Raw genomic sequence first — 24,117 nt, 5'->3', positions numbered from 1 at the left:
CAGTTGTTTCAGGATAACATTGCTGATTCTCTGTCCATGTGTTTCAGTAGGCTTCACAACCCTCCAGGACTTTTGAGGGAAGAATTGAGGAGCTCTATTGTAGCTGGATGCCTCAGCACTGCTGCAGGTTGCCCCTGCACCTAGCCTCAGTTAGAGGGTGCCTTTATTGTTTTTCTCCTTTATTATATCTCCACACACACTTCTCCCTTTTTGTATTCTCATCTCCTGTTACTTATTTTGTAGTTACTAAGGAATTAATTGCTTACTCTTCTTGCCTTCTGCCCTTTACACCTGGCTTCTTTCATGGAAGGAAAACATTTTGTTTGGAGAGCCTGCTATATTTTCTAGAGGACAATAGAAAGGCCTGAAGGAAAATAATATATTTGAGAATGAGAGTGTTTGAGAAACCGTATTTTTGATTGGAAGACTAGTCTGAAATTTAATCCATTCTTTCTTTTTTAATAAATTTATTTATTTTTGGCTGTGTTGGGTCTTTGTCACTGCGTGCGGGCTTTCTCTAGTTGCAGCGAGTGGGGGCTACTTTTTGTTGCAGTGCGCGGGCTTCTCCTTGCAGTGGCTTTTCTTGTTGCGGAGCACGGGCTCTAGGCACGCGGGCTTCAGTAGTTGTGGCACCGTGGGCTCAGTAGTTGTGGCTCACAGGCTCTAGAGTGCAGGTTCAGTATTAAGACTTAAAAGTATAAAGTACTTAAAAATTTTGAGTATTAGTTGTGGCACAAGGGCTTAGTTGCTCCATGGCATGTTAGATCTTCCCAGACCAGGGCTCGAACCCGTGTCCCCTGCAATGGCAGGCAAATTCTTAACCACTGTGCCACCAGGGAAGCCCTGAAATTTAATCCATTCTTTAAAGTTGCCTTTGTTGGTAGAACTGGGTAGGATGAGACTCTTAGTTCAGCCTAAGTATTTGAAGTACGATGTTTTCAATTTTATATAGGGCAGTTGTGTGACACACTTTTCACTCTTTACCTAATATCGTAAGACAGTACTTTTAATATTTTAATGTAGGTAAGGATCACCTAGGGAATTTTTTTAAAGGCATAATTTTGGGCCTCACTTCTAGTGAGTGAGTCTGGGCTAAAGCCTAAGAATTTTCATTTTTATTATTTGCCAGGTGATTCTGATAAAGGTGACTCATGAAATATATTTTAAGAAACGTTGTCATAAAAAAAAAAAAAAGAAACGTTGTCATAGAGTTTGAAATGTTACTCAAAGATTTATAGTGGTTTCTTTGATTTTTTTTAACTTGTAGCAAGTAGAAATTAACAAATCACAGCTCAACTTGGCAATGGCAAATCATGATATCCCACCTGATGCTGTACGGGACAAGAAATTATGCAAACTACCCCCATTAGGTACCAGTACCCTCGTGGGGGTCTTTGTGGAGTGTATCATCTCTCCTAGTCAATTCTACATCCGAATCTATAGCAGGGATTCATCAGAGTTACTTGAAGACATGATGATTGAAATGCGGTAGGAATCTGTTGTTTTCAATGTATTTTTCATGTATCTCATTCTAAGTCAGTTCTCAGACATTTTGGTCTCAGGGCTCTTAAAAATTAAGGACCGAAGAGAACTTTTGTTTATCAATATTTATCATATAGAAATTAAAACTGTAAAAAATATTGTTTAAAAATAACAATAAATTCATTTTTCTGAATATAAATAACATTTTATGAAAAATAACTTTTATGAAAATTAGAATAGTGTACTCTTTTACATTTTTGCAGATCTCTAATATCTGGCATACTAGAAGAAAGTTGGATTTCAGTATCTGCTTCTGTCTTTAATTTCTTGAAATACTTTATTTTGGTGGAAGTATATGAAAACATCTGGCCTCTGACAGATACATAATTGTGAAAAGGAGTATTTTAATAGCCTTTTCAGAAAATTGTGAATACTCTTTGATAGTGTACTGAAACTTGACAAGTGGTAGTTTCTTGAAGTTAGTTTCAGTGTGGAATTTGAACTTTGCAAACTCTACTATGTTAAAATACATTTTCTGCCTTTGCACTTTGAATGGATCCAGGACTAGCTAGATAATTGCAGGCTCCAGTCCAAAATTAAAATGTAAGACTCCTTGTTTAAAAAGTATTAAGAATTTCAAGACAGCAGTAGCTTAACATTAAAGTAAGCATAGGGAACTTGTCAGTGTGGACTCAATGGAACTGGTCCTGAATTTTACCACCATCTACGATTTTAAAACATCATGTGTTGGTCTTTTGGAAAATACTGGTTCACTGAGTTATATAGATCTTCCGGATGTTGACTTGTTTCATCACACAATATATCTTTAAAAAATCACATTCATTAATAGTATCACTGATTGCATCAGAAAAGTATTAAGTATTAGGAAGCTGTCATGTTTACGGTGGTGGATGCAGCGTTGCCAAAATCCTAATTTTCATTTGAAAGCTTTTGAATTTTATCATTGACAATAAATACTGTCAATGTTTTCCTTGAAGTGGCAAGCTTGCTTCATTTTTGAGAAAATGTGTGGCAAATATGCAAGTCTGAATAAACATAGTTTGTGAGTGGCCTTTCAAGCAAAAATGGTATTCCATGAAAATAGTGTCTAGTTCATCTTCCAAGTAAAAGTAAATCTACACACACACACAAAAAGCAGCTCATTCAGTTCACAACTGAAATGCAAAAGTGCTTTTCATTAAGACAACTTGGGAAGTATTTTACTTGTACTTGCATTTTGTTACAGAGAATATTGAAAAGATAGTCAGTGGTTGAGATTTAATAAACTTAATAATTTTTATTGCTTTATCAAGGACATTCTTTTTTTTTTTTTTTTTTTTTTTTTCCGGCACGCGGGCCTCTCACCGCTGCGGCCCCTCCCGCCATGGCACACAGGCTCCGGACGTGCAGGCCCAGTGGCCATGGCCCACGGGCCCAGCCGCTCCATGGCACGTGGGATCCTCCCGGACCGGGGCACGAACCCACGTCCCCTGCATTGGCAGGCGGACTCCCAACCACTGCACCACGAGGGAAGCCCTATCAAGGATATTCTTAAGTGAAAGTAGCCTCTTTTTTCTTTCTTTTTTATTTAATGTGAATGCATGGCAGTGAAAAATAAATGTTTACTAGTACAGTTGGATGCCACTGCCTTGATTTAGCAAAGGCACCGGGAATTTTACCCACCCTTGCTTTTACAGCATCATTGCAAATATTAACATAGTGAAAAGGGCAAATAACTATTTTCATAATACTACTAAAATATTAAAATAGCTTTGATCTTAGGAACTTTTTGAAAGGGTATCAGGGTCCCAGGGATTTGTGAACTACACGTAGAGAGCTACTGCTCTAAATTATCTTTTCTCTAGTGAAAAATCATGTCCTTTGTTAGTAAACACTATGTAAAATGTTTACATTTTCAGTTACTTTAGATTTATTCATGTACAACAAATGTCTGATTTTTACATTGGTGCCACATACAAGAATAATTTACTTTGTATCTCTCCAAAAGTTTTTTTCTAACTTTACCACATTATATACTCACCTACCACCCAAGAACACCTGGCATAATGTTACATAATAATCACTTAGTAAGTTTCTATTGGAAGAAGTTTGTTGATAAAGAGAAGGGATTTGGACAAGAAAAAGAAAATTAATTGGTATTAATAATAAGCATTACCAAATCAGAAAAAGTGAGGGTTTTTTTCTTTGCTTTTTGCCAAGACATTGCTGCTCTTGATACATCAATAAAAATGATCTTTAATTTTTTCTTTCCCTATGGGTTTCTGTGTATTATGGAATTCCGCAGGCGCTGTTATTCTAATCAGCTGGTTTCTGATCGATATGCCATGCCAGAGTATTTTATCCAACCGGGACGTCTCTGTTGTGTAAGGATTTCTGAGGATAAGTGGTGGTATCGGGTCATTATCCATCGAATTCTTGGGAAACAGGAAGTTGAAGTGTTCTATCCAGACTTTGGAAATATTGGAACTGTTCAGAAGTCCTCCCTGAGGTTCCTCAAGTGAGTTAATAAACTGAATAAGGACAACTTAAGTTTTGAGCTGTAATGCTGAAACTCTGTGGGCTTAGGATCTCTCTTCCTTTTCTCCTGCCTCTCTCCCTCCATCCTACCCTCCATTCCACCCCCTTTCATCTTAGTGCAGGTTTGGCAAATGGTCATTTGGTCATTATAATCACAGTTGGATTATAATCTCTCACGTCTTCTTTCACATGACCGTGAATCTGAATGAACCATGAGACTAAATTTCAATCTTATGTTAAGAAAATCATTCTTTGGGTCATGCGAAGAGTTGCATTTATATAGCATGAAGGTTGAACTGTTCCTACCTATATTTTATTTATTTTCAGTTATACATATCCTACCTGTATTTTAATTGCATGGTTTTCAAGGACTATTATGTTTTTACAAGTGTATTTCTTAGGTTACTTTAAAGTGTAAGACATTAATTTTAAAATGCATGAGTAAAATACTCTGAAATGATGTGAAAAGCTTAAATCAAGGAGTGGATAAGAGATTCCATAAAATGCAGTTTTGAAATATGATTAACTATTCATATATTTGGTTATCTGTTGCAGGTGCTGCTACACCAGGCTTCCAGCTCAGGCTATCCCCTGTTCTTTGGCTTGGGTGAGACCAGTAGAGGTATGTTTGCTTGTTTCCTGTTTAATCAGCAAACATTTGATGCCAAGAACAATTCTAGGTTCTCAGAATACAAAAATAAAACATAGAATGAGCCCTCAAAGAAATCATTGTAGACAGTATGAAAGATAGGCACGTAGACAAAAATAATAGTGCTGTGTCATATTTGCTAGAACATTTTGCAGCGTGTGGTAGAAATGCAAAAGGAAGAGCGCTCGTCTCTGTTCGGGGTAATCAGAGAAGGCCCCATACTAGAGGTGGCATTTGCATGAAACTTTGAAGGAAGATTAGTTCTACAACTGGACAGACAAGAAAAGAAAGGCGTTTCAGGCAAAGGGAGAGCAGCATGAAATATCTCAAATATGAGGAATTTTAAGTGGTTCTGTTTGGCTGCATAATAGAGGATGTGCTGGAATTGGTGCATGGCAAATGATGTCAGAGAAGTAGACAGTAAACTAAGGAGGAGACCCATAGCCATGTGCAGGAGTCTGGACGCAATGTCCAGACTGGGGAGCGACTAAAGGGAACTGCCACAATCAGATATATGTTTTTTAAAGAATTCTCTAGTGGTGGGAGATGATTGGAGTGGGATGGAGCAGGAGGCATTTTCATCCATATAGATACATTGGTTTATGTAGCTATAGTTATGCACCTAATTTTATGTTTTTTCCCTCAGAACTCTTAATTATACATGCCATACACATTTATTACACCATATTTGTCTGTTTAACCTAAATAACTTATCAGTTGCTAACATATACGTGGATTATTCCTTACTTTTTTTTAATCTGAAAAACACGATAAAGAGAAAAGAAGAAGAAAAAACATTATCTGTAATGCCACCATTCAAATGCATTCAATTTAGAAATTTGAAATGAGTTTTTCAGTTTAGTTTATTGGATGTTGGGGATGAGGGTTTTGTAGGGTTTTTAGGCTTATGTAAAATAGTAATCATATTATTTTATATTCCATTTTCTACTCAACATTATAGCATAAATACATTTACATGTTATCGTTCTCAATTTTAATAGGTACATAAGTAATCTAGCTAAACGTGCATTGTAGCCTGTTTAACTGTCCCTTTATTGTTAGACTAATTCAGTCCACTTCTGATTTTTGAGTATTATAAATAATTATGCAAAGTATGGTTTTTGTGCGAGTCACTACTCAGCATTGTTTTCTAGGGTGCATTTTAGCCCTGACTAGGTTTCTTTTTAGTACTTCCATCAGGGAGGTCAGGGCTAAATTTGTGACCCACTCATAGCCAATGTCCGTTACTCTCATATCAGCCAGGTGGCTTCCATTTTTCGTTTTCTTTGCAATTTCCTTCCTAAACTGCTTCTGGCCTTAGGGCTTTTGCCCATGCTGGTCACTGAAATAACTTATTCAAAGAATTCTCATGGTTGGCTCCTTCTTGTCGTTCAAATTTAAGCCCAAATGTTATTTCCCCAAGAAGGACTTCCTTGACCAGTCAATTTAAAGTGCACTCTTCCTCTTCAGTCATTCATCATCATTTTGTTTTATCTTTTTTAAAAAAAAAAATGTTTATTTATTTTAATTGGACTATAATTGCTTTACAGTGTTGTGCTAGTTTCTGTCGCACAGTGAAGTGAATCAGCCATAAGAATACACACATCCCCTCCCTCGTGGACCTCCCTCCTCCACCCATCCCACCCACCTAGGCCATCACAGAGCACCGGGCTGAGCTCCCTGTGTTATACAACAGGTTCCCACTAGCTATCTATTTTACACATAGTAGTGTATGTATGTCAAAATTAATATCCCAATTCATCCCACCCTCCCCTTCGCCCACTGTGTCCACCCGTGCATTCTCTATGTCTGCCCTGCAAATAGGCTCATCTGTACCATTAATATTTCTTTCTTTCTTTCTTTATTGGCTGCATCAGGTCTTAGTTGTGGCATGCGCGATCTTTAGTTGAGGCACACGGGCTCTTTGTTGCAGTGTGTGGGCTTCTCTCTAGTTGTGGCGTGCGGGCGCCAGAGTGTGCAGGCTCATTAGTTGCAGTACGCGGGCTCTCTAGTTGTGGTGCATAGGCTCCAGAATGTGCGGGCTCAGTAGTTGTGGCACATGGGCTCTCTAGTTTTGGCTCACGGACTCCAGAGCACATGGACTCAGTAGTTGTGGTGCACGGGCTTTCTGCCCCATGGCATGTGGGATCTTAGTGCCCCAACCAGGGATCGAACTGGCATCCCCTGCATTGCAAGACAGATTCTTAACCACTAGACCACCAGGGAAGTCCCTTGTTTTATCTTTATAACACTATCTGGTATTATTTTAATTGTTTGTTCACATACAACATTGTAATTCCTGAGATCAGGGATATTGTCTGTCATATTTACCACTGTGTCTCCAGTGCCTAGATCAATGTTTGGTGCATGGTAGGTGCTCAATAAATTTTTTTAACTGAATGTATCTCATTCATGTCTTTATTTCTATATCTTTTTTCTGGTTTGGTGAGCTAATACTCTCATATACAAAATCTAAAGCAGGCAGAAAAGTAGAAGTCTACCCTTGGAAGTCAAACCGCAATAGGTGAGTCAGGAATTTTTCAGCTTCTTTCCTGAGGTCACTCCCCAGTCTACAGCCTTGCTGGCTTGCAGGATTAGAGGACATTGTTTGGGAATAGCAAAACAGCTAGAAGTTAGGGTGTAATACTTAAAGGGAGGGAGCCATAGAATGGATGCGTTCCAAAATCATTGTACGGATATAAAATCCGCCCAAATCCTTAGATGACAACTAAACTTTGCAAGCACTGAAGAGAACCCAGTGGCCCTAGTGAAAAGTCACTGGCTTACCTATTATTTTTCTCACCTTGTACGCCTTATTTTGAAGAGGTTTTTAATCATTCCACTATGTTATTTCAGTGATTACTCTAGGAAGTACAGCATATGTGTGTAGCAATACAAGGACATTAGAACACGAATTTCTTTAATGTCCTCTTCTGATCTATTTTTGTTTTGTAATTAACGTTATTGTTTTTAACCCCTCAAGAAAATAACTGCATGTAATAATAACAAATCCATTTAGATTTAGTCACGTATTTCTCAGTCTCTTAGCTCTTCAGTCTTGCTGCTCAAACCCTCTGGGAACATTTTCTTTCTATTTGAACTGTATCTTTTAGGATTTCATTTTGTAAGGGTTTATTGATGGCAAACTCAGTTATGTTCACCTGAAAATATCATTTTGTGCTTATTCTTGAAAGATATGTTCAGTAGGTATAGAATTCTAGGTTGGTAGTTACTATCTTCATTACGTGGAAGGTATCATTACACTGGCTTCTGGTTTCCCTTATGATATTTAAGCCAGCTGTCCATCTAATGGATGTTCCTTTGAAGGCAATATCCTTTTTGTCTGTAGCTGTTTTTAAAATTTTGTATTTGTTACTTGTGTTCTTCAGCTTTTTTAAAAAGCAGGATAGATTTTTATTTTATAGATATTTGCTATCTGTATAGAAGAAAGACCTCAATAATCCAGGATATCTCTTCTTTCTTTCTTTTTCATAAATTTATATATTTATTTATTTATTTTTGGCTGCTTTGGGTCTTTGTTGCTGTGCACGGGCTTTCTCTAGCTGTGGCGAGCAGGGGCTACTCTTTGTTGCGGTGCGCAGGCTTCTCATTGCGGTGGCTTCTCTTGTTACAGAGCACAGGCTCTAGGCGCGCGGGCTTCAGTAGCTGTGGCACACAACCTCAGTAGTTGTGGCTCACGGGCTCTCAAGCGCAGGATCAGTAGTTGTGGTACACAGGCTTAGTTGCTCCGCGTCATGTGGAATCTTAAAGGACCAGGGCTTGAACCCGTGTCCCCTGCATTGGCAGGCACATTCTTAACCACTGTGCCACCAGGGAAGCCCTAGGATATTTTTTCAAAGGATACTATGCTTTTAACAATTTCAGGATGGCATTAAAACTATCTGCTAATGAAATTGAAACTTGTAAATTTACTCTTTAGGAAACAAAATTATTTATTTGTAATTGAGGTAATGTTGATTTATAACATTATATAAGTTTCATGTGTACAACGTTATATTTCTACTTCTGGATACCCTACCACATGTTCACTACCAAAAATTTATTTTCCATCTGTAACCGTAGTTGGCCTGACCCCCTTTACCCATTTTGCCCTCCCCGCTTCCCCTTCCCCTCTGGTAATCACTACTCTGTTCTCCATATATATGTATTTGTTTTTGTTTGGTTTGGTTTGTACATTATTTTATTTTTGTTTGTTTGTTTATTCGGGCTTTTTTGATACTCCACATCAGTGGCATCATGTGGTAGTTCTCTTTCTCTATCTGACTTATTTTACTTAGCATAAAATGCTCAAATTCCATCCATGTTGTTGCAAATGGCAAGACATTTATGTATATATTTTTAAAGCTGAGCAGTATTCCATTATGTACATATATACCACATCTTCTTTACCATTCGTCTGTTGATGGGCACTTCAGTTGTTTCCATATCTTGGCTATTGTAAATAATGCCAAAGAACATGGGGGTTGAGATATCTTTTCAGATCAGTGTTTTCATATTCTTTGAATAAATACCCAGAAGTGGGATAGCTGGATCATATGATAGTTCTAATCTTAATTTTTTGAGGACTCTCCATACTGTCTTCCATAGTGGAGGTACCAATTTACATTCCCACCAACAGGTTTCCCTTTTTCTCCACATCCTTGCCACCACTTATTTCTTGCCTTTTTGATAATAGCCGTTCTGACAGGTGTGAGGTGCTATCTTATTATGGTTTTGTTTTGCATTTCCATAGTAATTAGTGATGTTGAGCATCTTTTCATGTACCTGTTGACCATACGTATGTCTTCTTTGGAAAAATGTCTATTCTGTTCCTCTGCCCTTTTTTTTTTTTTTTTTTTTTTTTGCGGTACGTGGGCCTCTCGCTGTTGTGGCCTCTCCTGTTGCGGAGCACAGGCTCCGGACGCTCAGGCTCAGCGGCCATGGCCCACGGGCCCAGCCGTTCTGCAGCATGTGGGATCTTCCTGGACCAGGGATCAAACCTGTGTCCCCTGCATTCACAGGTGGATTCTTAACCACTGCACCACCAGGGAAGTCCCTATAGTTTTCAATATACAGATCTTGCACCTCTTTGGTTAAATTTATTCCTAAATGTTTTATTTTGTTGCAATTGCAAATGGGATTGTTTTCTTAATTTCTCTTTCTGCTAGGTCATTGTTAGCATACAGAAATGCAACGTTTTTATATATTGATTTTGTATCCTATTACTTCACTCATTTATTATTTCTAAGAGTTTTTTGATGGAGTCTTCAGAGTTTTCTCTATATAAAATCATGTCATCTGCAAATAGTGACAGTTTTACCCCTTCCTTTCCAATTTGGATGCCTTTTATTTCTTTTTCTTGCCTGATTGCTCTGGCTAGGACTTCCAACACTGTGTTGAATAAAAGTGGCGAGAATGGGCATCCTGGTGTTGTTCCTGATCTTAGGGGAATAGATTTCAATTTTTTTCCTTTGAGTGTGATGTTAGCTGGGGGTTTGTTATATGTGTCCCTTACTATGTTGAGGATATGTCCCTTCTGTATCCTCTTTATTGAGATTTTTTATCATAAATGGGCTTTGAATCTTGTCAAATGCCTTTTCTGCATCCCGTGAGATGATCATATGGTTTTTATCCTTCATTTTGTTAATGTGGTGTATCACATTGATTGATTTGTGAATATTGAACCATTCTTGTGTGGAATAAATCCCACTTAATCATGCAGTATGATCTTTTTGATGTACTGTTGAATTCAGTTTGCTAATATTTTGTTGAGGATTTTGCATCTATGTTCATTAGAGATAGTGGCCTGAATTTTCTTTTTTTGTGTTGTCTTTGTCTGCTTTTGGTATCAGGGTGATGTTGGCCTCTTAAAATGAGTTAGGAAATGTTCCCTTCTCTTCAGTTTTATAGAATAGTTTGAAAAGGATAGGTATTAAATCTTCTTTGACTGTTTGGTAGAATTTACCTGTGGAGCTGTCTGGTCCTGGACTTTTGTTTTTTTGGGAGCTTTTGATTACTGTTTCAGTCTCTGTGCTAGTGATCAGTCTATTCAGATTCTCTATTTCTTCCTGATTCAGTCTTGGAAGTTTGTATGATTCTAAGAATTTGTTCATTTCTTCTAGGCTGTCTAATTTGTTGGTATATAGCTGTTCATAATATTCTTTTACAATCTTGTATTTATGTGATATCTGTTGTTATTTCTGCCTTTTGTTTGATTTTATTTATCAGGACCTTCTCTCTTTTTTCTTAGTTAGTCTAGCTAACGGTTTGTCAAATTTTGTTCATGGTTTTTATTTATTTATTTTTTTTGTGGTACGCGGGCCTCTCACTGTTGTGGCCTCTCCCACTGTGGAGCACAGGCTCCGGACGTGCAGGCTCAGCAGCCATGGCTCACGGGCCCAGCCGCTGCGCGGCATGTGGGATCTTCCCGGACTGGGGCACGAACCCGTGTCCCCTGCCTCGGCAGGTGGACTCTCAACCACTGCGTCACCAGGGAAGCCCTTGTTCATGTTTTTGAAGAACCAGCACTTAGTTCATTGATCTTTTCTACTGTCCTTTTACTCTCTATTTTATGTATTTCTGCTCTGATCTTTATTATTTCCTTCATTCTACTAACTTTGCCCTTTGTTTTTCTTTTTTTAGTTTCTTTAGCTGTAAGGTTAGATTGTTTGAGATTTTTCTTGTTTCTTAAGGGTAGGTCTATATTGCTATAAACTTCCCTCTTTGTAATGTTTTTGCTGCATCCCATAGATTTTGGTATGTTGTATTTTCATTTTCATTTGTCTTCAGGTAATTTTTTATTTCTTCTTTGATTCCTTCATTGACCCAATAGTTGTTCAGTAGCATGTTGCTCAGTTTCCATGTATTGGTGACTTTTCTAGTTTTCTTCTTGTAGTTGATTTCTAATTTCATTCCATTGTGATCAGAGAAGATACTTGATATGATTTCAGTCTTCTTAAATTTAGTGAGACTTGTTTTGCATCCCAACATACGGTTTATCCTTGAGAAAGTTTCATGTGCACTTGAGAAGAATGTATAGTCTACTGCATTTGGGTGGAATGAATGTTCTGTACAAATCTATCAAATTCATCTTGTCTGTTGTTTCATTTAAGGCCAGTGTTTCCTTGTTGACTTTCTGTCTGGATGATCTATCTATAGATGTAAGTGGGGTGTTATTAAAGTCCTCTACTATTACATGTTGCTGCCAATTTCTCTCTTTAGATCTGTCAATAATTGTTTTATATATTTTGGTGCTCCTATATTAGGTGCAAATATATTAATCGCTGTTACGTCTCCTTGATGTGTTTTCCCCTTTATTATACTGTCCATTTTTGTCTCTTGTTACCTTTTCTGACTTGAAGTTTATTTTGCCTGATATGAGTATGGCTATATCTACTTTCTTTTGGCTGCTGTTTTCTTGGAGAATCATCTTCCATCCCTTCGCTTTGAGCCTATGTTTGTAGTTAGAGCTGAGACGAGTCTCCTGGAGGGAACATTTAGTTGGGTCTTGCTTTGTAATCCATCTAGCCACTCAGTGTCTTTTGATTGGTGGATTTAGTGTATTTACATTTAGGGCAATTATTGATAGTTGGATGTTGGCTTCTTAGCTTTTGTTTTCTGGTTGCTTTAAATCTCCCATTGTTTCTTTTTTTTCCCCCATTGTTTCTTTTTCCTTGTGTTTCTGTCTGCCATTTTGGTTTGGTGGTTTTCTAAGATATTTTTCTTAGCTTCCTCTTTTGCTGTTTTTTGTGTCTCTGCTCTATTTTTATGTTCTGTGTTTACCCTGAAGTTTGTATGAGACATCTCAATTAAAATAGTCCATTTTCTGCTGAGAGCATCTTATATTCATTTACCTATACAAGTGCCGTCCTTTTCCTCTTCCCCTATGAAATTTGTTTTTGCTCTCTTAAATTACCCCTTTTTATGTTGTGAGTTGTTATCAAACTAAGAGAGCTATATTTGTTTTTCTCCTTTATTTTTTTTCTCCCTTTAGATTTTATACTATTTATTAATAAAGTGTTTAAAAATCTATTCTGATAGAGAGTTGCAGTTTTCCAGTTCTGTCTTGTTATTACTTTGCTCAAAGTTTTTTGTATTTTTGCCATTTTTTTTTCTGGTTGAAGAGCTCCTTTCAACATGTTTTGTAAGGCAGGTCTAGTGTTGATGAACTCCTTCAGCTTTTGTTGGTCTGGGAAAGTCTTTGTTTCTCCTTCATATCTGAATGATAACTTTGCTGAAATAGGGTATTCATGGCTGACAGTTTTTATCTTTTAGTATTTTGAGAATGTCATTCCACTCCCTCCTGGCCTGTAGGGTTTCTGCTGAGAATCTACTGGTAGCCTAATGGGGGCTCCTTTGTAGGTCACCATCCTTTTTTCCCTGGCTGCCTTTAAAATTCTTTGTCATTGACTTTTAACAATTTTAATATTATGTCTTGCAGGAGGTCTTTTTGCATAGGGGTAATTAGATATTCTCTTAGCTTCATGGGCTTGTATATCCAGTTTCTTCCCCAGGTTTGTATTATTTCTTTAAATAATCTCTCTGCTGTCTTTTCCCTCTGTTCTCCTTCTGGGATACTCATTATCCTAATATTGCCTGTCCTTAAAGAGTTGGAGAGCTCTTGTAGGATTTCCTCATTTTAAATATCTTCCCTTTCCTCTTCTACTTGTATCATTTCTAGATTTCTATCTTCAAGCTCACTAATTTTCTCTTCCATATGGTCTGCTCTAGTCCCAGACTAATGTATTCTTCATCTCATTTATTGAGTTCTTCAGCTCCAGAATTTCTGTTTGGTGCTTTTTTAAAGTTTCAGTCTCTTCGGTAAAGTATTCCTTCTGTTCATTCATTTTATTCCTGAGCTCATTAAACTGCCTTTCTGAGTTTTCTTTTAGCTCAGTGAATTTCTTCACAACAGCTATTTTGCATTCTCTATCAGTTAAATTGGAACATTCCATAACTTTGGTTTCTGGAGAATTGTCATTGTCTTTTTGTGGTACCATGTCACTGTGGCCCTTCATGTTGCTTGATGAAGTGTTCTTGAGCCAGTGCATTTAGTATTAAATGACAGGTTAGAAGTTAAATTCCCTCCGGTAGGTGGCACCATCACACAAGTTTTCGGTTTCTCTTCCTTGAGCTGCTTCTGGTCATATTTGAGAGTTAGCACTTTTCAGCCTCCACCTACCCTGTAATAGGTGTGGCTCTATGCCTTCTTTGTTGCTTTTTGTGCCACCAGGGTCGTTGCTGCCATGCTTCTGCCAGAGCCGCTGTCGTCAGCAGGACGGTTGGCTCTTTCCTTGTGTCTGGGATCCCTTGAGACACAGGATCTTCTGTGGGGAAAGGGGGATGGGAGGAGGGGTCATGGGCGCCTCAGATGCTGGAGGGACAGGGTCGCGGACCCCACTGCCGCTGCTCCCCACTTGCCTGTGGTCATGGGTGCCGGGAGTGGTCAGGTGGCCACAGTGTGTGCACCACCTTCCCTGCTGCTACTGGGTTCTCTGAAGCTATGGGCTCCGCTGCCTCAGTTGGAGGGCCAGGATTGCAGGCACGGGCTCTGAGGTTCCCTCGCCCCCACTGTGCGTTCCAGTACACCCAGCTTTGGCTGTGCAGATGTGTGGAATTCTCCAGTGCCCTATTGTGTTGGGCGGAGACACCTTTGTTGAGTTGTGGATGTTTCATTGGATGTAGATTGAAAGGGGAAGACAAAGGTAGTTTTTCTACTCTAACATGTTTCTGAAGTCTGAAAATCGTGTTCTTCAGTTTTAATATGATTATGTGTGGATTTATTCTTACTTATCCTACTTTGTGGTTCATTGGACTTTTTATCTGTGCATTGTTACTTTTCATTAAATCTGGCTAATTCCCAGCCATTATCTCTTCAATTATTGTCATTTCCCTATATTCATATTTATATTCCCTCTCTCTCTCTCTGTTTCTGCCTCTCTTTTTCTAGAATGATAATTAAAAGTATGTTAAACCTTCTCAATTTACCTTCCATATCTTTTAACCTCTCTTCTGTATGTTACATATTTCTGTCTTCTGTGTTGCATTCTGGGTAACTTTTCCAAATCACCTTCCACTTTACTGATACACTCTTTAATTCTACCTAATCTGCTATTGAATAAACCTATTAAGTTTTTAATTTTGGTTATTATATTGTTACTTTCTAAAAGTTCTCTTGGTTCTTTAATTCTGCTAGATCAATTTTTAATAGATTGCAGGTCTCTGCAGAAGCTTTCAAATTAATTTTGTTTTTTTATTTTAAGCATAGTATGTTAGTTCTTTTATAATTCATCTGGAAATTCAAATATCTAAAGTTTTTGAGGTTTTGTATTAGTTATGTTGTTTCTCTTTGTTCTTCCTTGTGATTCATTGTCTCTTTATATGCTTTTTTTTTTTTTTTTTTTTTGCGGTACGCGGGCCTCTCACTGTTGTGGCCTCTCCCATTGTGGAGCACAGGCTCCGGACGCGCAGGCTCAGCGGCCATGGCTCACGGGCCTAGCCGCTCTGCGGCATGTGGGATCTTCCCGGACCGGGGCACGAACCCATGTCCCCTGCATCGGCAGGCGGACTCTCAACCACTGCACCACCAGGGAAGCCCTCTTTATATGCTTTTTATCTTTGTCTGTGTACTGCTCATTGACTTTTAAAAATTTTTGTAAAAATGGTTGAATACAGATTGAGATTGCCTACCTCCAGAGAGATTTACATTCGCTTCTGCCAGGTATCTAGCAGTACGACCAGTCTGGAGCCATGTTAATTTAAATGAACAACCTGAGGATTTGTGTATCACCCAGGTGATGTGAAAATTGAGCTGCAAATCCATGTGAAGGCTAGTTTATTTCTTTTCCTCCTTATCCTGAGCATGAACCCCTAGGGACTCAGCTTAATAAAGGAAAGTCCTCCTCTCCACTCCCTACTCTGGGTGGTTACTGGCTTTGATTTCTGTCCTCTTTGACCTGTGAGACCATCAAAACCGAAGTGAAGATTTGCCTGGATTAGCACATACCCTGAAGGCAAAAATAGTTCCCACTTTCCCTTTAATTTTGGCCTGATAATTTGTTACACTTTTGTCAGTTCTTTGATGCTTTGGGGACATATTTAAAAAATGTTTTATCTAGAATATTTAGTTTCTGTAGGAGGGTTGTTCCAATAATCTAACTCAAACATTTCCAAACATGAAAGTTTTTCATCACATTAAATTTTTTCCCATTATCCCATTTTCATCATTTTTCCTTTATTCTGACTTTTCTCATCCCCAAATCATAAATATCCTCAAATTTTGTTATTTGAGGATATTTATGATTTGTGTTATTTTAGTATTTTCATGCTTTGATTTTCCCACTAAAATCTGTAGTTCATTAGGAATTCATTTTTGTATATGTTTTTTATAATTCATGTTTGCATCTGTCATCTGAATCTCATATCTTGTTTGTGTTTCAGGAACATTGGACATCCGGAGCTATTTTGCAGTTCCAGAAGTTGTGTGGTTTGAAGCCATTAGTGGGGGTAGTGGATGAATATGTAGATGGAATCCTTAACATTTTTCTGTGTGATACGTCCTCACATGAAGACATCTATTTCCATCATGTCTTGAGAACAGAGGGCCATGCTATTGTATGCCAAGAAAATGTCCCTTCTAAGGTGGAGCAGTCTGGATGTATTTTGTAATGTATTGTATTTAATCTCAACAGTTTAAGGTATAAGAGAATTTAATACTGAAGGTTATTTGATTTATTCTTTAGCGATATCTGTGAGATTCCTGCCTTCTTAATGCAGAGCACTTTCTTAATTTTCACATGATCACAAAAAACTACATTTGGCTTATTTTCCTTTAGAATATACTTTTATTTTAAATAATTGATTGAGGATTCTGTCTTACCCCCAATTATTTAATTTTCTGAAGTTTTCTTAGGGAAGTGCAACAGTCTCTTTATTTTGTAATTATTGATAGCAGTGTCTACATTTTCATTAATATTGATGTTGATAATTTTTGTGGCTAGCAAAAACTATCACTATAGAAAAAAATCTGACTATTAAATTTTAGAAGATAATGCATTTCCACATTTGAAAATTATGAAGTGTTAACTTTTTCACTTTTTCTCTGAGAAACTAAATTTCCTTCGTATTTTTTTAATCCTAGGGTTTCAGAGACCTCAACCCTTTAACTTTATACACTAAATCCAGTGCAGGGCCAGAGGACATTGTCCTGACAGAACTGGGTTTTCCTTCCCAGCAGCACTATTTTAATGAAGATCGAGAGATAAATCCACAATCAAAAGAGAGAGAAGTATATACCATGGTAAGAGGTTTTTGCAAACATCATCATATTCTTTTTATTATTGTTAATACTTAATGAGTACTTACTATATGCCAAACACTATAAAAGGCACTTTAAATATATTATTTAATACTTATAAAATCCCTGTGATGTAGTGACTATAATTAACCTTATTTTACTGATGACAAAACTGAGGCATTCCTAACCTAGGAGAGTTTGGAAACTATGCAGTAATCTTAACAGTTATCTTGTCTCTCATCATTTGCTGGTTTAAACCTTTACTTCAGCCATGCTTTTCCTGTATGATTTCTCTCATACACTGAATTCCACCGCTGCCTTGCTGCAGTTGTGACCTCACCTACACTGACCCAAATGCTTTTCTTCTCTCTACACTCCTTAGATTCTTCTTGAAGTATTCTCATTTCTTACTTTCTCTGTAAACCTTGTGGCAACTTCTACCCACAGTAATAATAATATTATGTATTATTCCATCCCACAGTACCAATAATAAAAAAATAATAACCGACACTTATTGAACTCATACTGCATGGCAGGCACTGTTCTAAGTACTTGCATGTACTAATTAATTTAATCTTCACAGCCACTTTACCAGATTGGTGCTTTAAGATCCCTATTTTAGATATAAGTAAAGTGAAGCACGTTAGTAAGTAATAAGTTAAATGATTTTTCAACAAATGAGCAGATAAATAGACATGTCCTCTGAGTCTCATATTCCTCATGGCAACAAATACTGGGCTAAGAATATAGATTGGGTTCACTTTGAGAGCCCAAAATTTATTTTTTTGGACACAGCAAAGCTTTTTTCTTTGAATAAAATATGAAAATATTATTTTGTGTAAGTATGTTTTATATATCTGACTTTTTAAATTACAGAGATGATGTTATTTTTTTAGTGGACTTTTACTATTAGAAAAGATAAAAAGGAAAGGCTACTTTGCTGTACACCTGAAACTAGCACAACATTGTAAATCAACTATATTTCAATTAAAAAAATGTTTTAAAAGGCCATTTGACTACTGAGAGATTAACCTACTCTGAAAAATATGTATGAATGTTTACTGCTGCATGTTTAAAATGATGTCAACATTTTAGATTTCATTTTAGTTTAAAATTAGTGGACTTCCCTGGTGACACAGTGGTTAGGAATCCAACTGCCAATGCAGGGGACACGGGTTTGAGCCCTGGTCCGGGAAGATCCCACATGCCACAGAGCAGCTAAGCCCTTGCGCCACAACTACTGAGCCTGCACTCTAGAGCCCACGAGCCACAACTACTGAGCCCGTGCGCAACAACTACTGAAGCCCGTGCGCCTGGAGCCCATGCTCCACAACAAGAGAAGCCACCGCAATGAGGAGCCCACACACTGCTACAAACGGTAGCCCCCACTCGCCATAACTAGAGAAAGCCCATGCACAGCAGCGAAGACCCAATGCAACCAAAAATAAATAAATAAATTTATTTAAAAATAATAATAAAATAAAATTAGTTAAAATTAATTGGGCTTGTTTGGCTTTCTGAAACCTGAATTTTTGCTAGTTGTTATTACTTGATTAGAACAGTTATATTTCCTGATTCTTAAATAGTGAGTTGAATTCAACCTTAAAAGTTTTTAGAATATCTTATCGTCACTGTTTGATGTCTTTAAATAATCATAGTTCAGTCCTGAAAATGAAATAAGGCCATCTTTTCTGCAAAAAAGATACGGTCCAAAGCTCCTCTATCCTATCCCAGCCTATATTTTAACATATCAAGACTCCCATATGCTACACACACAGATACACACACATACACCTACCTCTATACACCGAGTTCCCTGTAATTCCTACTCTTCTTTTAGGCATCCTAACAATTTGTGTTATCTCCTTTATTGCATATTCTCAGACATCCTCCTTCCCCAGTGATATTTTGGTCATATCTCTGTGTTGGCTCTACACTGAAGGTTGTGCTGTGATTATCTGATTGTGTGTCTTCATTGCTATATTTTGAGTTCCTTTAGAGCTGAGACCTGTTGCATTCATCTTTATATCCACAGAGCTACCATGTACACATTACGTAATCTGTACTCCATAAATGTTTTTCGGCCTGAACTAGTTTAGTAGGATGGGAAGACCTAGGGTCATGCATAAAGTTAGAAAATAATATGGCATATGCATGAACCATAGCAAAAAATTCCCCTCAGAATTTATAGGCAAGTAGATTTTAGAAATAGTATAGAAAATAAAATAATTTCTCTTTCCTATCTACTAGCGAGATATTAATGATGAAAAGGCTTTCAGTCACCTTAAGTCAATCACCTCAAAGCAGCCGTTAAAGGATTCTGAATTCAGTTCTTTGAAAACCCAAGAGAACAGCTGTGAAGACGATCCAAAGTGTTCCATCTCCGAGCTACAAGATCTGAAGGAAGAAAATGAGGTAGGAGAAGGGAAGGTAGTTTTTTTAAATGTAATTATTGTAATGTAATTAATTCATAAGTGAAGGGTACTGGAATAACATAGCTCTTTAAACCCTACTGCTCCAGTGCCATCAGAGCATCTCCCACAGATGAATTACAAATTCTTCAACAGTCACCAAGACCAAAGTTGCAGCAATATAGCCTTGATCACAAAAAAAGAAACGCCATTATTTGACTTCGATGTGTTTTACTATCCCATCGCTCTGGACAGTCTTCAAGAATTATGCAGTGAATGGAAACTAGTATTGAGAAACGGTATTAAGAAAACCCATCAGGAAAAATGTTGACAACTTTTTTGAAGGATATACTTTATTTTAATCAAATGTTTATGTATTCACAGCTTTAAAAAAAACAAACAAATGTTTGTGTACACACAGCTTAGAGTTCCCTATAACCCCTTCCCCTACATTTCCTATTTCACCGAGCAACCATTTTCATCTCTTTTAGCTGCTTTTTTTGGAATTTACCTCGATTTCTTTCATTAAATAGCATGCTTATGTTATTTCCTGATTCTTCAGTTTTAAGTATGTATGCCCTTCTTACTACTAGAGATGAGGGTTTAGTTCTCTTTCATCCCTTCTCCCCCACCACAAAAATATCCTTTCTGTTCCCCCACCATCATCTTACTAATATAGTTATATCAAACTTTCCATTAGATCACCATTCAATATTTTATTGCTATGACTCTGTAAATGCTATTTACAGCCAAGAGTATGTTATGGCAAGTTTTCCTTTCCTGCATAACTTTTATTTTCTCTGGTGTTAATATTTCTTTCTCTTTAAATCAACATACAGTACACCATTGACTTTGTATTCGGAGTACTGTCCTATCAATACACGTATAGATTTATGTAACCACCCCCACAATCAGGATGCAGAATGCTTCCATCATCTGAAAAAGCTCCCTGGTGCTACCCCTTTATAATTACATCTCCCCAAATCCCTAACGCCCTAGCAACCATTTATGTTTTCTGTCACTGTAGTTTTACCTTTTCAGAACTATCATATAAGTGGAATTATACGGTATGTAACTTCCCAATAGGGGTTTCTTTGATTCAGCATAGTACCTTCATCCAAATTGTTGCATGTGTCAATAGTTCATTTCTTTAGATGATGACTAGTATTTTATTGTATGGATGTACCACAGTTTGTATATCCATTCATGCACTGAAGGACATTTTGGTTATTTCAGGTTTTGGTAATTATGAATAGAGCTTCTATAAATATTTGTGTACAGGTTTTTTTATAAACATAATCAGGAGTAGGATTGCTGGTTTATGTGGTCAAACTGTTTTCCAGACTGGGTATACCATTTTGCATTCCCACCAGCAGTGTGTGAGTTCCAGTTGCTCCATATCTTATCAGCACTTGATATTGTCAGTAATTTTTATTTTTAGCCATTCTCATAGGTGTGTAGTAGTATCCCAGTGTGGTTTTACTCTGCATTTCCCTAATGACTATGATGCTGACCATCTTACCAAGTGCTTATTTGCCATCCACATGTATTTCTTGGTGAAATGCCTATTAAAGTCTTTTGCCCATTTTTTTATTGTTTTTTTTCTTTCTTACTGTTGGGTTTTTGTTCTGGATATGTTCTGGATAGCCCTTTGTCAGTTTTGCGATTTTCAAGTATTTTCTCCCACTTGTAACTTCATTCTCTTAATGGTGCCTTTCATACAGGAAAGGTTTTTAATTTTGAGAAAGTTCAGTTTATCAGGTTTTTTCTTTTATGTACAGTGTTTTCAGTGTCAAGACATCTTGACTTAATTTTACTATAAGGTGTGAGATTTAGATTAAGTTTCATTTTATTGCATATGGATGTCTAATTGTTCTAGTGCTGTTTGTTGAGAAGACTATGCTTTCTCCATTGAATTGTCTTTGTAGACCTTCCAAAAATCAAATGTCCATATTTGTGTGAGACTATTCCTAGACTTTATTTTGCTCCATTGATCTGTCTCTTTCTTTGCCAGTAGCATACTGTCTTGATTACTGTAGATTCATACCTCTTAAAATTAGGTAGTATGATTCCTCCTACTTTACTCTTTTTCAAAATTATTTTTAATATTATGGTTCCTTTTCCTTTCCATTTAAATTTTAGAATCAACTTATCTGTATCTGGGATTTTTATTGGAATTGCATTAAATCTGTAGGTAAATTTGAGGAGAATTAACATCTTTAATCTGTGAGCACAGTATATATATTTATTTAGGTTTTCTTTTATTCCTTTATCAAGGTGTTATGGTTTTTAATATACAGAACATGTTTTATCTTTAGGTATTTAAAGCTAACAAAGATTAAGCTAACTTAGGTAATACCTAATTATTTAATTTACTTTGGGAGCAATTATAAATGCTATCTTTTTATTTCAGTTTCTATATTTTCATTGTTAGTATGTAGAAATTGATTTTTGTGTTTTAACCTTGTATGGTGTGAACTAGCTAAATTCATTTATTAGTTCTAGGAGGTGTTTTGTAGATTTCTTTGGGATTTTCTACATAGACAATAGTGTTGTCTGCTAATTGGGACAGCTTTATTTTTTCCTTTCCAATCTATGTGTCTTTATCTTCCTTCCTGCCTTATTATTGCACTGGCTAGAATTTCAGACACGATGTTAAACAGGAGTTGTGAGAGAGGATGTCTTTGTTATCCTGATGAAAAGTTTTATCATGCATGCATGGATGTGAATTTTGTTAAATGATTTTTTTGCATATGTTGATATCATGTTTTCTCCTTTATTGTATTAATATGGTATATTACATTAATTGATCTTTAAAAATTGGATTAAACTGGCTTTCCAGGGATAAACCCCATTTGGTCATGGTCTTTTTATACACCATGGATTCCATTTGCTAATGTTTTGTTGAATATTGTTATGTCTATTTCCCTGAAGGATATTGGCCTGTAGTTTTCTTGTACTATCTTTGTATGGTTTTAGTACCAGGGTAATGCTGGCCTCATAAAATGAGTCTAGAGGCATTTCTTCCTTTTCTGTTTTCTGGAAAAGATAATGTTGAATTAGTTTTATTTCTTTTTTATTTTTTAATTGACATTTCTATTGTGGTAACTAAAAGATTCATGTGCGGCTATAGGGAATAATACAGAAAGATCTCATGTAATCTTTACCCACTTCCCCCAGTGGTCACATTTTACAAAATTGTAGTACAGTGTCACGATCAGGATATTGACATTGATGCAATCCACCAATCTTGTTCAGATTTCTCCAGTTTTACTTGTACTTATTTGTGTGTGTGTGTGTGTGTGTGTGTGTGTGTGTATGTATATTTAGTTCTCTACAGTATTAACACATGCAGGTTCATGTATGCAACAGCACAGTCAAGGTTCTGATAATTCTGTCTTCACGAGGGTCCCTGTGTTGCCCCGTTTATATCCATCCACCCACTCCCTCCCACCACCCCTCTCCCCACTAATTGGTTCTCCATTTATAAAATTTTGTCATTTAAAAATGCTATGTAAGGGCTTCCCTGGTGGTGCAGTGGTTGAGTGTCTGCCTGCTGATGCAGGGGACGTGGGTTTGTGCCCCGGTCTGGGAGGATCCCACATACCGCGGAGCAGCTGGGCCCGTGAGCCATGGCTGCTGAGCCTGCGCGTCCAGAGCCTGTGCTCCGCAATGGGAGAGGCCACAGCAGTGGGAGGCCCGCGTACCACAAAAAAAAAAAAAAAGCTATGTAAAATCATATAGTATGTAACCCTTTGAAATTGGCTATTTTCACACAGTATAATTCAAGTAATTGCATGTATCAATAGTTAGATCTTTTCATTGTTGAGTAGTATTCCATGGCATGTATGTGTCATAGTTTGTTTCATCATTGACCTGTTGAAGGACATTTGGGCTATTTCTAGTTTTTAGCTATTACAGATGAAGCTGCTATGAATGTCTGTACACAGGTTGTTGTGTGGACATAAGTTCTCTGGAATAAATGTCCAGGAGCGCAATTGTTGAGTTGTATGGTAATTACAAGTTTAGTGCTTCATCAGTGATATTGGCCTGTAATTTTCTTTTTTTGTGGTGTCTTTGTCTGGTTTTGGTATCAGGGTGATGCTGACCTCATAGAATTAATTCAGAAGCATTCCTTCCTCTTCAATTTTTTGGAATAATTTGAGAAGGCTAGGTTTTAATTCTTCTTTAAATGTTTGGTAAAATTCACCTGTGAAGCCATCTGGTCCTGGACTGTTATTTGTTCAGAGTTTTTTTTTAACTTCCGAGTCAATTTCATTACTAGTAATAGGTCTGTTGAGATTTTCTATTTCTTCCTGATTCAGTCTTAGAAGATTGCATGTTTCTAGGAATTTATCCATTTCTTCTTGGTTGTCCAATTTATTGGTGTATAATTGTTCTTAGTAGTCTTGTATGATTGTATTTCTGGGGTATCAGTTGTAACTTCTCCTCTTTCATTTCTGATTCTGTTTATTTGGGCCCACTCTTTTTCTTGATGAGTCTGGCTAAAGGTTTATCAATTTTGTTTATCTTTTCAAAGAACCAGCTCTTAGTTTCATTGATCTTTTCTATTGTTTTAGTCTCTCTTTCATTTATTTCTACAATACTTTGATCTTTATTATTTCCTTCCTTCTACGAACTTTGGGTTTTGTTTGTTTCTCATTTTCTAGTTCCTGTAGATATAAGGTTATATTGTATATTTGAGATGTTTCTTGTTTCCTTGTTTTCTTGTTTGTAGCTTG

The 24,117-nt window shown here is 37.0% G+C and overlaps 1 protein-coding gene across 3 annotated transcripts in view; it reads left to right on the top strand.

Moving 5' to 3' along the window:
• TDRD5 (tudor domain containing 5) overlaps nt 1-24,117 on the top strand; it is a 90,209-nt gene that overhangs the window by 49,530 nt on the left and 16,562 nt on the right. For 2 of the 3 annotated variants that reach the window (XM_060142163.1, XM_060142162.1), the window contains exons 8-12: nt 1,268-1,488; nt 3,788-4,000; nt 4,576-4,642; nt 16,109-16,309; nt 16,809-16,967. In XM_060142163.1, coding sequence (XP_059998146.1) covers nt 1,268-1,488; nt 3,788-4,000; nt 4,576-4,642; nt 16,109-16,309; nt 16,809-16,967 — 861 coding nt within the window. Of the gene's footprint in view, nt 1-1,267; nt 1,489-3,787; nt 4,001-4,575; nt 4,643-16,108; nt 16,310-16,808; nt 16,968-19,214; nt 19,380-24,117 lie in introns of all 3 variants that reach the window. The other variant, XM_060142161.1, reaches the window with a different exon arrangement.

Source organism: Lagenorhynchus albirostris, chromosome 2, assembly GCF_949774975.1.
Source record: "Lagenorhynchus albirostris chromosome 2, mLagAlb1.1, whole genome shotgun sequence".
Taxonomy (NCBI): Eukaryota; Metazoa; Chordata; class Mammalia; order Artiodactyla; family Delphinidae; genus Lagenorhynchus; species Lagenorhynchus albirostris.
Note: the sequence above shows the minus strand (reverse complement) of the source record. Positions and strands in the feature narration are given on the sequence as shown.